Raw genomic sequence first — 12327 nt, 5'->3', positions numbered from 1 at the left:
GTAACACACACGCTGTGCACTGTGTTTGTTTTTACTGTAACACACACGCTGTGCACTGTGTTTGTTTTACTGTAACACACGCTGTGCGCTGTTTGTTTTTACTGTAACACACACGCTGTGCGCTGTGTTTGTTTTACTGTAACACACACGCTGTGCGCTGTGTTTGTTTTACTGTAACACACGCTGTGCACTGTGTTTGTTTTACTGTAACACACGCTGTGTGCTGTGTTTGTTTTACTGTAACACACGCTGTGCGCTGTGTTTGTTTTACTGTAACACACGCTGTGTGCTGTGTTTGTTTTACTGTAACACACGCTGTGTGCTGTGTTTGTTTTACTGTAACACACACGCTGTGCACTGTGTTTGTTTTACTGTAACACACGCTGTGCACTGTGTTTGTTTTACTGTAACACACACGCTGTGCGCTGTGTTTGTTTTACTGTAACACACGCTGTGCGCTGTGTGTCAGCAGTGGGGAGTGAAGGGCTGAATTTGCTCAGGTACGGGGCAAGGCTTGGCTCTGCGGAGTCATGTGACCCATCATAAAATGGCTCATTGGTCGCGTGTGTAGGGCCAGCAGACAGAGGGGCAGATAAGCCACGTGGATAATTATGTCCACAGCAATGCTTTCCCCTGAATATTACACAGGGAAGCCCTCTGGTTGTTTAGGAAACGTGTGGCTGATACAGTCTGGCTCTCATGCAGAGCAGGGTGAACATGCTCCTGTGAAATCTTAATTTCACCCAGCAATTCCACAAACCCCAATTCTGGTTTTACCCTGCGTATCAAGGGAAACAACCAGGAATTGACCCAGAAAATTCAGGAAAACCATCCCAATTTTACCCAGCATTTCAGGGGAGAGCTAGACTTTACCCACACAGGGAAGCCATCTTGTGAAACTATGTTGATGTTAGCCAAGGCACAGCCAGCGAGAGCACCCAGATTTTATCCAATGGGAGGGCAGCGGGCTGGTTTCCCCGGAGATGTGGGCGGGCTGCCCATAAACATATGGACAGCAGCCTGCGCTCTTCACAGTACAACAGTTCCCCCCCACCCCCCCCGCCCCCGCCCCCGCCATGAGTGGCAGCACTGATGGGCTAAACCACCAAACACGCATCACCAATCATGAACATACAACGCTGAAAAAGTAAATAAACAATGAATAATACTCTGTGCCAGACCCACAGTGTTTGTTTTACGTGAAACATACAAACATCTGTTATCAACTAGAAAACGCCATTTTAGGATAACTTCTCGCTGTATGCACACATATTTTGTACATGAATGTTTGTGTGATTTTGTGCATGTGCAAGAGTGTGTGTGTGTGTATGAGTGCGTGCACGCGTGCTGAGTGTGTGTGTGTTGTATACACGCATGCTAAGAATATATGTGTGTGTGCGTGCATGCGTGCTGAGTGTGTGTGCATGTGTGTGTGTGAGAGAGTATGTGTGCATGCGTGTGTGTGAGAGAGTGTGTGTGCGTGCGTGCTGAGTGTGTGTGCATGTGTGTGTGTGTGTGTGTGTGTGTGCGTGCACGCGTGCTGAGTGTGTGTGCATGTGTGTGTGTGTGTGTGTGTGCGTGCATGCGTGCTGAGTGTGTGTGCATGTGTGTGTGTGTGTGTGTGTGTGCGTGCACGCGTGCTGAGTGTGTGTGCATGTGTGTGTGAGAGAGTATGTGTCCATGCGTGTGTGTGAGAGAGTGTGTGTGCGTGCGTGCTGAGTGTGTGTGCATGTGTGTGTGTGTGTGTGTGTGTGTGTGTGTGTGCGTGCACGCGTGCTGAGTGTGTGTGCATGTGTGTGTGTGAGAGAGTGTGTGTGCGTGCGTGCTGAGTGTATGTGCATGTGTGTGTGTGTGTGTGTGTGCGTGCACGCGTGCTGAGTGTATGTGCATGTGTGTGTGTGTGTGTGTGTGCGTGCACGCGTGCTGAGTGTGTGTGCATGTGTGTGTGTGAGAGAGTGTGTTGTGCGCATGCTTGTGTGTACAGTGCACCGGGCCGTATAAGGTAACAGCCGCGCTGATGTGTGTGGTTAATGGGCGTGTCCTGATGATGTCACTGCCAGGTCAGGGCCAATGGCAGCCCTGCCACAGTCGGGTGGGTTCGGCAGCCAATGGGAGTCTCTGCGCATTGCGGATATCTGGCTCTGTGTGCCCCCCCCGCATCATCTCCCAGCCGCTCTGAGGAGCCGTCTCATTAATTGTTACTGGTAGTGATTGTTGTTGTCATGGAGACACAACAATTACCCAATGTACTGTGGTGGTCAAATTTTATAAAGATATTCATAATGTTCACCTGCAGCTAATTACTGCCCGTCTTGTGTCAATTACTCAGAAAATGGAATTTAATTGAGCAAATTTTAAAGAAATCAGATTTGTAGTGACAGCGTATATTTCTGACTGTGGCCTCGGTTCATGAGGAATACGAAGTGATAATTTTGTCATTTTTGTTTTAATTATAATTTTTCAGTATTGCATATTGAATGTGGAGAGTCTTATACACAGGGTTTTGTGTGTTAATTAGTGGACTTGTGAACTCTTTGGTGTGCTGAGACCGTGATATTCCCCCCTGGGCAGAAACTTCTAAATGTTGCTCAACTTAATTATTTGTGAACTCATTTTTCCATTACAAGCCCGATATTCACTCGAAATCTTTACATATTTTAAAAAAAGTTAAACCCACGTCATGTTTCTCCATATCAGTTTCTTATATTTGGCAGAGACATGCTCTGTTTAGCAAATAAAATGCATGAAACCTTGTTGCCATAGTGATGTTGGGTGATTTAGGCCCTGTTCACATTCTGCTTAAACAGTCTCAATCGTTTCAGAAAAACAAAATACTGATTCATAGCATAATTGCTTTTGAAAAAAAATACAGATTCATTATTTATTTTGCCAGTGTCCAGCTGGAGCTAATTTGCTTTGTGTGTCTCGATATGCTGGGAACGGTGCTTTAGACATCGGAGGTCCTTGAACGCAACACAACCGCTACTGCAGCGGCTAATGCTAACAGACCTGCTTTAGTGAAGGACATGATAGACCTGACTCTCCAAACGAGGTCACGCAGGCGGACGTGTTACCTTCCAAAACGCATTTCCTACAGCTGCTTACAAACTAAAATGATGGAAAACATCAAACCGACATAAGCTGTCAGGGCTTCGGTCGTGTCTGGCTGATGTAGCTGAATTAGCTCCCTGTTAGAGAGCAGGAGTGTTCGTTTCTCTGGCCCAGTGTGGCCCGTGAGCTTGCTGATGTAATAATGACGTATAAAACACTGGGTGTATGCCAGGGATTGGCAGATCTGGCCCTCGTACACAAATCCAGCCCTTTTCCACCAGATAATCACCTGAACAATGACTACTGCAGATTGTCCGACTGTCTCCACACCTGAGTATGTGAGCGTGGACCTGAGGAACAGGGGTGTACCCACGGCAACCACGCTACGGAGCCCTCAACACTGCACTCGTAAAAGGTCCAGAGTTGTAAGGTGTTGTACCTGGTTGTACGTTCGGTGCAGGTGTACCTGGGCGTATGTTTGGTGCAGGTGTACCTGGGCGTATGTTTGGTGCAGGTGTACCTGGGCGTATGTTTGGTGCAGGTGTACCTGGGCGTATGTTTGGTGCAGGTGTACTTGGGCGTATGTTTGGTGCAGGTGTACCTGGGCGTATGTTTGGTGCAGGTGTACCTGGGCGTATGTTTGGTGCAGGTGTACCTGGGCGTATGTTTGGTGCAGGTGTACCTGGGTGTATGTTTGGTGCAGGTGTACCTGGGCGTATGTTTGGTGCAGGTGTACCTGGGCGTATGTTTGGTGCAGGTGTACCTGGGCGTATGTTTGGTGCAGGTGTACCTGGGCGTATGTTTGGTGCAGGTGCTGCAGGCCTACCTGGGCCGAAGGTGAAGTCGCTGGGGATGTCGAAGGGCTGAATGCGGATGTCGGAGAGGAACACGCTCACGCCCTTCTGGTGGTCCGTGGAGATGAGGGTGAGGCTCTGAGTCGCCTGGCACTCATAGGACCGCCCAGCTGGGGTCACCAGCGCTGAGAGACGGTGTGTGCTAGCAGTGTGCTTCCCCGCTGGAAACACACACACACACACACACACACACACACACACACACACCACTTTTTTGAGTTTATGTGCGTTATTTTTTCTTTTGTTTTTGTTTTTTTAAGTGATGAGTGCTATGTTGTGTCTGTGCTTTTATAGACCCGTCCCAAAGTTTTCCTAACAACAGATCGGTAAACGAGCGGGCACCCTCTCTGTCTTCGTCGCTAAAGCTTGTACACGGCTTTCATAATTACAGGGCCCGAAACAAGGGCGCATTCTGTGCTGATAAACGCGATGATTGATGAAATATGAGTGTACATTTGTCCGTTTATAATTGAATAGGAAGGCACGCGGTGTGACGCTGACGTGTGCTGAAACGCGTAGCGACTTTTCTGAGCCGTTTGGCACTTCAGGTAGGGCACGAAATAACCGTCGTTTAATTGCATTTTAATTATACACTCCCCTCCACTTTAAAAGTGTACTGCTTCACCTCGGGTAATAACCGAATTAATAATGACTAGCCTTCGTGTTGGTGTTTGGTTTTCAGCGATGAAGTGTCTGTTTTAATAGCTCTCATCGTCCTCTTGCTTTGCAGTTAGTGGTGCCGTCATTAACCGAAATAACCGAAATCATTTAATTACCCACGACTATAGTATGTACACAGCCACTGACCAAATGACTGCTCCATCTTAATTCAGTTAGCTGTTTGAAATCATTAAAATGTTTAAATTGATGTTATACAAAAACACCAACTGATTTGGTGTATGCTTATATAAGCGTAAGAAAATTTAAAATATTTTGTAAATATCATGATTTAAAAAAAATGTTTTAAGTGAAAATTCATGAGCCTACAATGATTATCATTTAACTGTTCGTAGATATCCTTTCTGCTTACATCGATGGATTTGCAATAAATAGAGCATCGGCATCAAGGGTATTTAAACTACTCCTAATAATAGTAGTAATAATAATAATAATAATAAGAAGAAGAAGAAGAAGAAGAAGAAGAAGAAGAAGAAGAAGAAACATAAATAACGAATGAATGTGAAATCTAATAATAATATGGGTGTCACGGAATCTGTCATAATAGTATGTATAACTGAATTACTTGTAAAGGCACAATCTTGAATTAAAAAATAAAAATAAAAAGATAAATATATGATGCAGTTAGTCTCGATTAATTCTTGCAGCAGTCAGCAGTATTTCCCGTTGACCCGGGCAGTGAGTCTGTGCTGAACACTCACGGTTGTATGCGCTGATGAAGTGTGTCGCTTCTGAAGTGTCATACACCAGCTGAACCTTGCTGATCTTCCAAATGTCCTTTCCTTTTGACACTTCCTGCACACGACACAAATAAATTAAATTGAAAATTATTTTTAAACGTTCTTTATGTTATTCGTACTTCAAAAACGTGAGTATGTGTGGGCGCTTACAAGTCCAAATAAAATTTAGACCGCCCCACACAAGAGCAAAAATTGGTTCCATGGAGCGGTTGCATTTTAATCCAGTTACTTGCTTTATCTACTGCGCGTTTCGGGCTCCCCCCACCTTGGTGAAGAAGATGCGGAACGTGTAGGCGTCGTTTATCCAGGCTATCTGAAGCTCCGCTTCCGTGGTCCCGCATCGCCCCTCGATCTCCGCGCCACGGGGCAGTGCGAGCGAAGCTTGTTCCGTAATCAGCTTACGACAGAAGGGCGAAACACACCGAAACAATAAATCTTCTGTCTTTATTCACTCCGAATCTGAAGTACGCTTAAGGTATCCCTGATATTCGAGTAGCGATTTATCTCTAGACGTTGTTGTCTAGGAATGAACTCGTGGCCACATTTTCAGTAGTATTACAGTAAGTTTCCTAATGTGTCTTTTCCCCTAGTACCCAAATCACATTTTTGTTTACTATATGATGTTGATTTCATGCAAGTAGCATTTGTGAAAATATCCTGCTATCATCCACTGGGTAGATTGTGTGTAGGCTGCTATCCTTAAATATATGCCAACCTCTTTAAAACCGCTACAGACTATTTTATTCCTTGACAATGATTTTTAAATAACATGTAATAAGGGAACCTTAAAGTGTTAATTATTTATGTGGAAGGCAGTTCTCATTGATGTTGCGACACTGGCAGCATCGGTGTCCCTAGAAAACACAAAAAGCACAATAGGGCAAATTAAGGAATCCAGATGCTTACGTCGATACCATTGAGTGCAAGGACGTCGTATGGAACAACGAATCTGACCGCAAACTCGGCCATTAGGCACGTCGTCCCGTTTTCCCGCACCACGAATATGTCTTTGTCCGGGTTCGTGGACAACCCGGAGAGGTTCTCAACTTCTTGTTCCGCCAGTATGCAAGACAGAACGCCTGTGGGTGGGACATAAAGTTTATGGGACCAATTAAACAATAATCATTTTTTCCCTAAAATGTTTTAAAAATACTCTTAACTTGTGAAAGATTAACGTAAAGATGCACTACTGCCGATATCACTGCGACTAGTACTGCCACTACTTGGAATAGTGTAATGAATAATATATTTCAGTTAAGCACAACCTTATGCATTCTTAGCGAACTACTTCACTATATTTAGTCGATATTGTAGTCTACTGGGGGAATGCCTCTATTTTGCAGTATAGAGATCATCATGTATCGTGTCTAGTTTGATAAAGGTATTACGTGTAAGAAGCCACTATCAGACTGCGCCAGTACAACTGTGGAACCAAAACGTGTCACTTACTGAAAAGAACAAACGTTACCAGCTGCACTCCGCTGCTGCCCGTGGTGCTGAATCCGATGCCCTTCATAATTCAGTCGTTTGGCTTCCGAAGATCTGAAGTTCTTTGCGTCTTTTTGGAAAAAAAAAAACCTCCACACGAAACGGGCAGCTGTGGTTTCCACTCCGCGTCGCACGGTCACGCTCGGCACGCTGCGTCTGCAGTAACTGCACAGGTATACGTGAGGCAGTATCCAGCCCACATTCGCCGCGTTTTAGTCGTCTTTGTCGATATATGGTCAGAGCGCCCAGGTACGTCTCGCTATTAAAAAGGGACGGTATTATTCAGCAACGCGTTTAAACCCAGAAGCTTGCGCTATGTCCTGCTCGTGTCCACGGAAAGGACGACTGAGAAGAGACTGCGGCGCTGCTGGAGGTAAATAACTCGCGGAGGGAAGTTCTTAAGTTGTTCGCTTGAAGCGCACCGGCTCTCTAATCCCGCAATGCTGATGTTTTCGTGACTGCCATCGCAGCAGAGATGAGTGTAAACCCCTCGTTGTTCCCTCCGCTTCCGGGCAAGGTTGCAGCTGTGTGTGCGCCGCGATGTGCTCCCGAGGCCCGGGGGTGCGCGCGCTCAGCCGGGGGGAGGGAGAGCCGCGACCACAGCGACGCAGACCGAGCTGTCACTTACAACGGCACACTTTCAATAACGCTGCGTCTGTGCTCCGCCACCGCCAGTCTCCAATCACCGGGGTCTGAGCGGAGGGTATTTTCAGGAAATAGCTCAAATACATAAGCGTATGCCACCACCCTCCCAAAACACTATTGCGCCTTACGGAATGAAATAAAATTAAGTGTCAATGACCGCCCCCCGCTAAAATAAATAAATAAATAAATAAATAATAATAGTCACGCATATTTTACACGGTGTCCTTGTTCTAAACACTAAATGTGGGCGTTACAGCAAAGAGCGAAAGCAGCGGGCGCGATGCGGTGTTTCTGTGATTTAACTTCACTCGGCCAGTCACGTGCCAGCACTTTTACAGTAGCGCGAGCCACAATGCCCGTGACGTCTCAGCGCCAGTGAGATGTCACGAATTTAGACACACACCCACGCACATAATGCACGACTAAGAAAGATTAAAACTAGTGCTTTCCTCCATTTTATTTTTTTAAATTATAGATCAAAAACAAAATAATAGGAATAGTCCAAAGGTAATAGCAGTATACTTAAATCAAAATAAATTGTAGGCTACAGCTTTTCGCAGGCTATAGCCTGTAGGCTAAGCTCTGTCACTTAAGAGAGATACAATGTTGTATTTCTAATGAGTCTAGTGAGATCTCTTTTTAAAATTTAAGACGGGAAAAACACTCAGTTTAAACAAGACAAACAATACATTGTACATTTTTACATTATACATTATACATTGCCTCTCTCGAAAAACACTGCATTAAGTGCACGAGCCTTCACAGTGTCGTTTCGGCCTGAAGTGGAAAGAGAGGTCTGTTCGCTGTAGGCGCGAGGGAAAGGGTGCAGAGGAGCGTTCCATCGTTCACTGAACACCCACGTGCACTTTTACAAGCTGGTCGGGAGAGCGCAGGCGCAGGCGCTTTAGATGGGGGGGGGGGGGGATTTGCACCCCCGGCATTGTATGTTAGTTTTTATTTGGGCGGGCTGTGGACAGAGTTGTTTGGGCTCATTTTAAAGTGAAAGTCGAATTCGCATTTCACAGCGCTGATACTGTCGACGCTGGGTTTGCTCCCCACCTGAGGGTGCCTCTTGACCGGGGGGAAAGTCTCGGACTTGGGCATCCCTGGCCCCGTCAGCTCGGGACCAACGGAGAGCGTGGACCCATCCGCGCCCGGGTCTTTCCCGGACTTCCTTAACTCTGGAAAAGTGAACCGCCGCAACAGTCTGTTCCCGAGGATAGTGAAGCTGGCCCCTGGCGCAGAGATAGCAGGCGTCTCCGCGCTGCCCGGCGCCGGGTTCCTCAGAAGGGCTTTTGATTTGCGCTGGGGTATCAACGCACGCTCAGGTGGTGTGGGAGCCAGGACACTGGTAGGCAAACTGCTCCGTTTCTGATAGTAACTGTCGTCGAATCGACGGATACCGAAGTTCATCTTCTTTCCACTTTCTATCTGTTGTTTCCCACCCTTTGATCCCGGAATAGGAGTTAACAACACTCGTAGAGGGGTGTCCAGTGAGCGGGCACCGGAGGATACGGGGCTTGCTGAGGCGGTTTTACCCGGCCTGGGTGAGAACAGCAGCGGGAGGCTATCTGAGGGCCTGGATAAATGGTGCCTATTATTCCCCCCGAATTTAATTTTTCTGATATTGTTTTGACCGTTAAAGGTCCAAGCGCGAGGGTTTAGAGCGGGAACACCGGTTAAATAACCCGGCGATGAGCTCGCAGCATCACTCTCTCTCTCATACTCCTCTATTGAGTCCATGGACTGCACTCGACTCCGTAAAGACTCCATTCTTCCACTCGAAGTTCCCGCAGCGGGACCCTCTCCTATCCTCGCAGCGCTCACTCCCTTCCGACAGAAGTGACCGCGGCTCTGGGGATAATTTACCTCAGAAGCGTCCGATGACTTTCTCCCGAGGCTGTCTTCGCCTTCATTACTGTCTGAAAACCTCCTTCCGTTATCGTGGCCTTTCTTCGCTTTGCTGGTGAGAGCGGAGAAACACTCCTGGTGTCCCAGATACTTCGCCACCTCCACGGCCGAGTTGCCAACTTTGTTTTGTCGGTCGATTTCCAGGCCCAGTCTCTTGAACGCCCTCACCAAAAAATCCACCACGGGCGAGTGCCCCCCCACAGACGCGTACATCAAGGCCGTGTTCCCCCAGCTGTCCACTAACTCCGGGTCAGCGTTGTTCTGCACCAGCACCTTCACCGCGTCCAGGTAGCCGTGCTCACAGGCGTGGCTCAGTGCAGTGCGCCCTCGCTCGTCCTGATGGTTGACGCTGGCGCCGCGCTGCAGCAGCAGGGTCATGAACTTGGATCTGGCCTGGGGCTCCGGCAGCCGCGCGGCTGTGATGAGCGGAGTGACGGCTCCCTCGTGCGTGGAGTTGATGATCTTACCGTCCAGTGCGTCGAGGATGAAACGAGCCAGGTGGACCTTATCCTTTGACATGGCTTCGAGGAGGACCTTTTCTCCCGTTTGTCCGCTAGGTTTTTCCGAGAGTTTAAGCATATTTATTGGGGGTATTTCTCGAGATCACCAGTAAATGCGGGGATGATGAAGCGAAGCGCTTTTTCAGTTGGGGAGCAGGTCCGTTAAACCTCTCTCTCTGCCAACCTGATGCTCATCGCTGGGTAAAATAATCAACAATTCATCCTCTTATTTATACAAGCAAAACGTTTCAGTTACCAAGACGACGCTAATATTATTAACATACTTTGTCCGGCTTCAAATGTCAGTGTAATTGGTGTAATTATCATAAGGTTCTTCAGAGAGCGCAGCGGCAAGATGAGTGTCTTTTGATGTGCATTAATTTAGTGCCGATGACGGTTATTTGGATTACATTAAAAAAGACAACGGAGCTCCTGTTAAATCTTATTTTTTCCAATCCACCAAATATGATTGCTTCTGGTAGCAAGATAAAATATGACCTGGCGAACGTTTTCTATCTATAATAACGGCACAATTTTAACTCAAAAGACATCACAGGCCTCAAACGCAGAACCAAGGGTTTTTTTTCTACTGAGGATTTTTTTAGCTGACTGCGCTTGACCGTACTGTATGTCGCTTGTGTGACTCTTCCACGATTCATTTTTTATTATGTAGCTCATTTGGGTTTCCTTTTAGGGTTTTTAATTTGTTGTTAGTTTGTGTCAGCAGCTGTTGCTCACTTTGCCGTGTAAAGCACTGGTATACTTGCATTTAAGGACGATTTTGTTGATGAAACTGCTATATAAATGATATGGTTTGGAAGCCGTATTAACAGTTATGAACCATGATTTTAAAAACATAGACGGAAAGCCGTGTAGACTTGGAAATAGCATTTTATGTCGTAAATGTGTAAATATCTACACGAAACCTCTCCAATCACAGAATTCTGCGCATATATTTTTAGTTGTAAAATGCAGCTCTCCATTTCAGGCTGAGGACGGATGTAAACCCGCGCGTGGCGGAGCGTGTCGTTCTCATTGGCCAGTTCCCTTCGGGCGCACGCGAGCTCATTAAAACACGAGCCACGCCGCGACCAGGTGTGTCTTTATAATTCACATAAACGGCCAGTTTTATCGCGGGGTCAAACATAATTATTGACTGTGTTCTTCTGTTCTCAGTAGTCCTATATCTCCAAAACACACAGAATCACACAGAAAGTGCTTGGGAAAATGTATGTTAATTAATTCCCATCACTTCCCATCCTTTAAACCAACACGGAACAGTAAAAACGGGTTTCCAAGAAACTGCTCACCGCAGTTGACACAGAATCCTCTTAACGAGTGCAGTAAAGCTTCCCTGGCGTCTTCCCAGTAGAAAAGGCCATGTTTGGGTTTTTGTAATAATTAGATTAAATTGAATTAGACAAGGATGATGTATACATTAGCCAATGGCTTACACAGCAGTACTGTTTATAGAAACATCACCAAAATGACCCTATAGAAGAACCCTATCTAGTTCAAGGGTTGTCAGGCAAAGTGTTTTTTTTGTCTGTCCACCCCCCTATGGTAGAGGGTTCTCGAAATAACTAAAAAGGGTTCCTCTATGGAGAGGAAGCCAAAGAACCCCCTTTCCCTGAGTCTGTAAAAGAGCATTTTCACACAGAGAAAGGCCATATGGCATGAGTAAAAATCTTTCGTTTTATTTCATATCGGCCAACTGATGACTGGTTCCCCCTAGCAGCGGACATTACTGTCATCCTACAATTTACTGTAATTAAGAGGAGTACATGGATTCCCTGCAGTTTATGTTTTCATATTCCAAGTGCAATGTTGTTTTCCTGTTTTCAGTATGAGTATGCATTCTTTGAAAGTGTGGAGTATGTATTCTCTGAAAGTGTGGAGTATGTATTCTCTGAAAGGCTGAAATTAACCACTGAGGTGTCAAGTTTCCGGTGTTAGTATTTCCAGAGAACACAAACCGAAATATTGCATATTGTTATTTTTTAGAATATATAAAAATGGATAAATTAGCATCAGCTTTTTGTCTATCCTGATTTGGCTAATAATAGTAATAATTATTATTATCTAAAGCTACTTATAGTTGACCATCCCCCCTGGAGCAATGTGGGGTTAAGGGCCTTGATGAAGGGCCCAACAGTAACTATCTTAGCTACACCAGGGATGTCGTGTACCTTAGCCACTAAGCTAATCTTACATGGCTCATAGCCCGATGCTCATTGGTGATATAGCTACAGCACTCAGTGTATTTAATACCGTGTTGGTAATGTTACACGTTACAAAAGCACACATGTTTGTGTGTCGGGCCTGAGGGACGTTGAAGCGCATAATCATATGAATGAATCAGTCATGAGTACAGCGTCATGTTTTTCCATTTTGATTATTTATTGGTACATATACTATAAAACAGTATTAAAGTAGCAGAAGAACGACATTATTTCCATT

The 12327-nt window shown here is 45.9% G+C and overlaps 2 protein-coding genes across 2 annotated transcripts in view; both read right to left on the bottom strand.

The window, feature by feature from the left end:
• Positions 1-7699, bottom strand: part of lamp5 (lysosomal associated membrane protein family member 5) — a 12591-nt gene extending 4892 nt beyond the window's left edge. The window contains exons 1-5 of the mRNA XM_061243793.1: positions 6773-7699; positions 6230-6402; positions 5589-5720; positions 5285-5378; positions 3878-4066 (exon numbers count right to left, since the gene is read on the bottom strand). Coding sequence (XP_061099777.1) covers positions 3878-4066; positions 5285-5378; positions 5589-5720; positions 6230-6402; positions 6773-6839 — 655 coding nt within the window. The 5' untranslated portion in view covers positions 6840-7699. The remainder of the gene's footprint in view (positions 1-3877; positions 4067-5284; positions 5379-5588; positions 5721-6229; positions 6403-6772) is intronic.
• Positions 7700-8410: 711 nt separating this feature from the next.
• LOC133128164 (ankyrin repeat domain-containing protein 63-like) lies at positions 8411-9946 on the bottom strand. Its single transcript, XM_061241490.1, has 2 exons — positions 9326-9946; positions 8411-8902 (listed from the first exon to the last, which is right to left on the bottom strand). The coding sequence occupies exons 1-2, from the start codon at positions 9944-9946 to the stop codon at positions 8411-8413; spliced, it is 1113 nt and encodes a 370-aa protein (XP_061097474.1).
• Between the last annotated feature and the right edge of the window lie 2381 nt (positions 9947-12327).

The sequence above is a fragment of the Conger conger genome, chromosome 5 (genome assembly GCF_963514075.1).
Source record: "Conger conger chromosome 5, fConCon1.1, whole genome shotgun sequence".
In the NCBI taxonomy this organism is placed as follows: Eukaryota; Metazoa; Chordata; class Actinopteri; order Anguilliformes; family Congridae; genus Conger; species Conger conger.
Note: the sequence above shows the minus strand (reverse complement) of the source record. Positions and strands in the feature narration are given on the sequence as shown.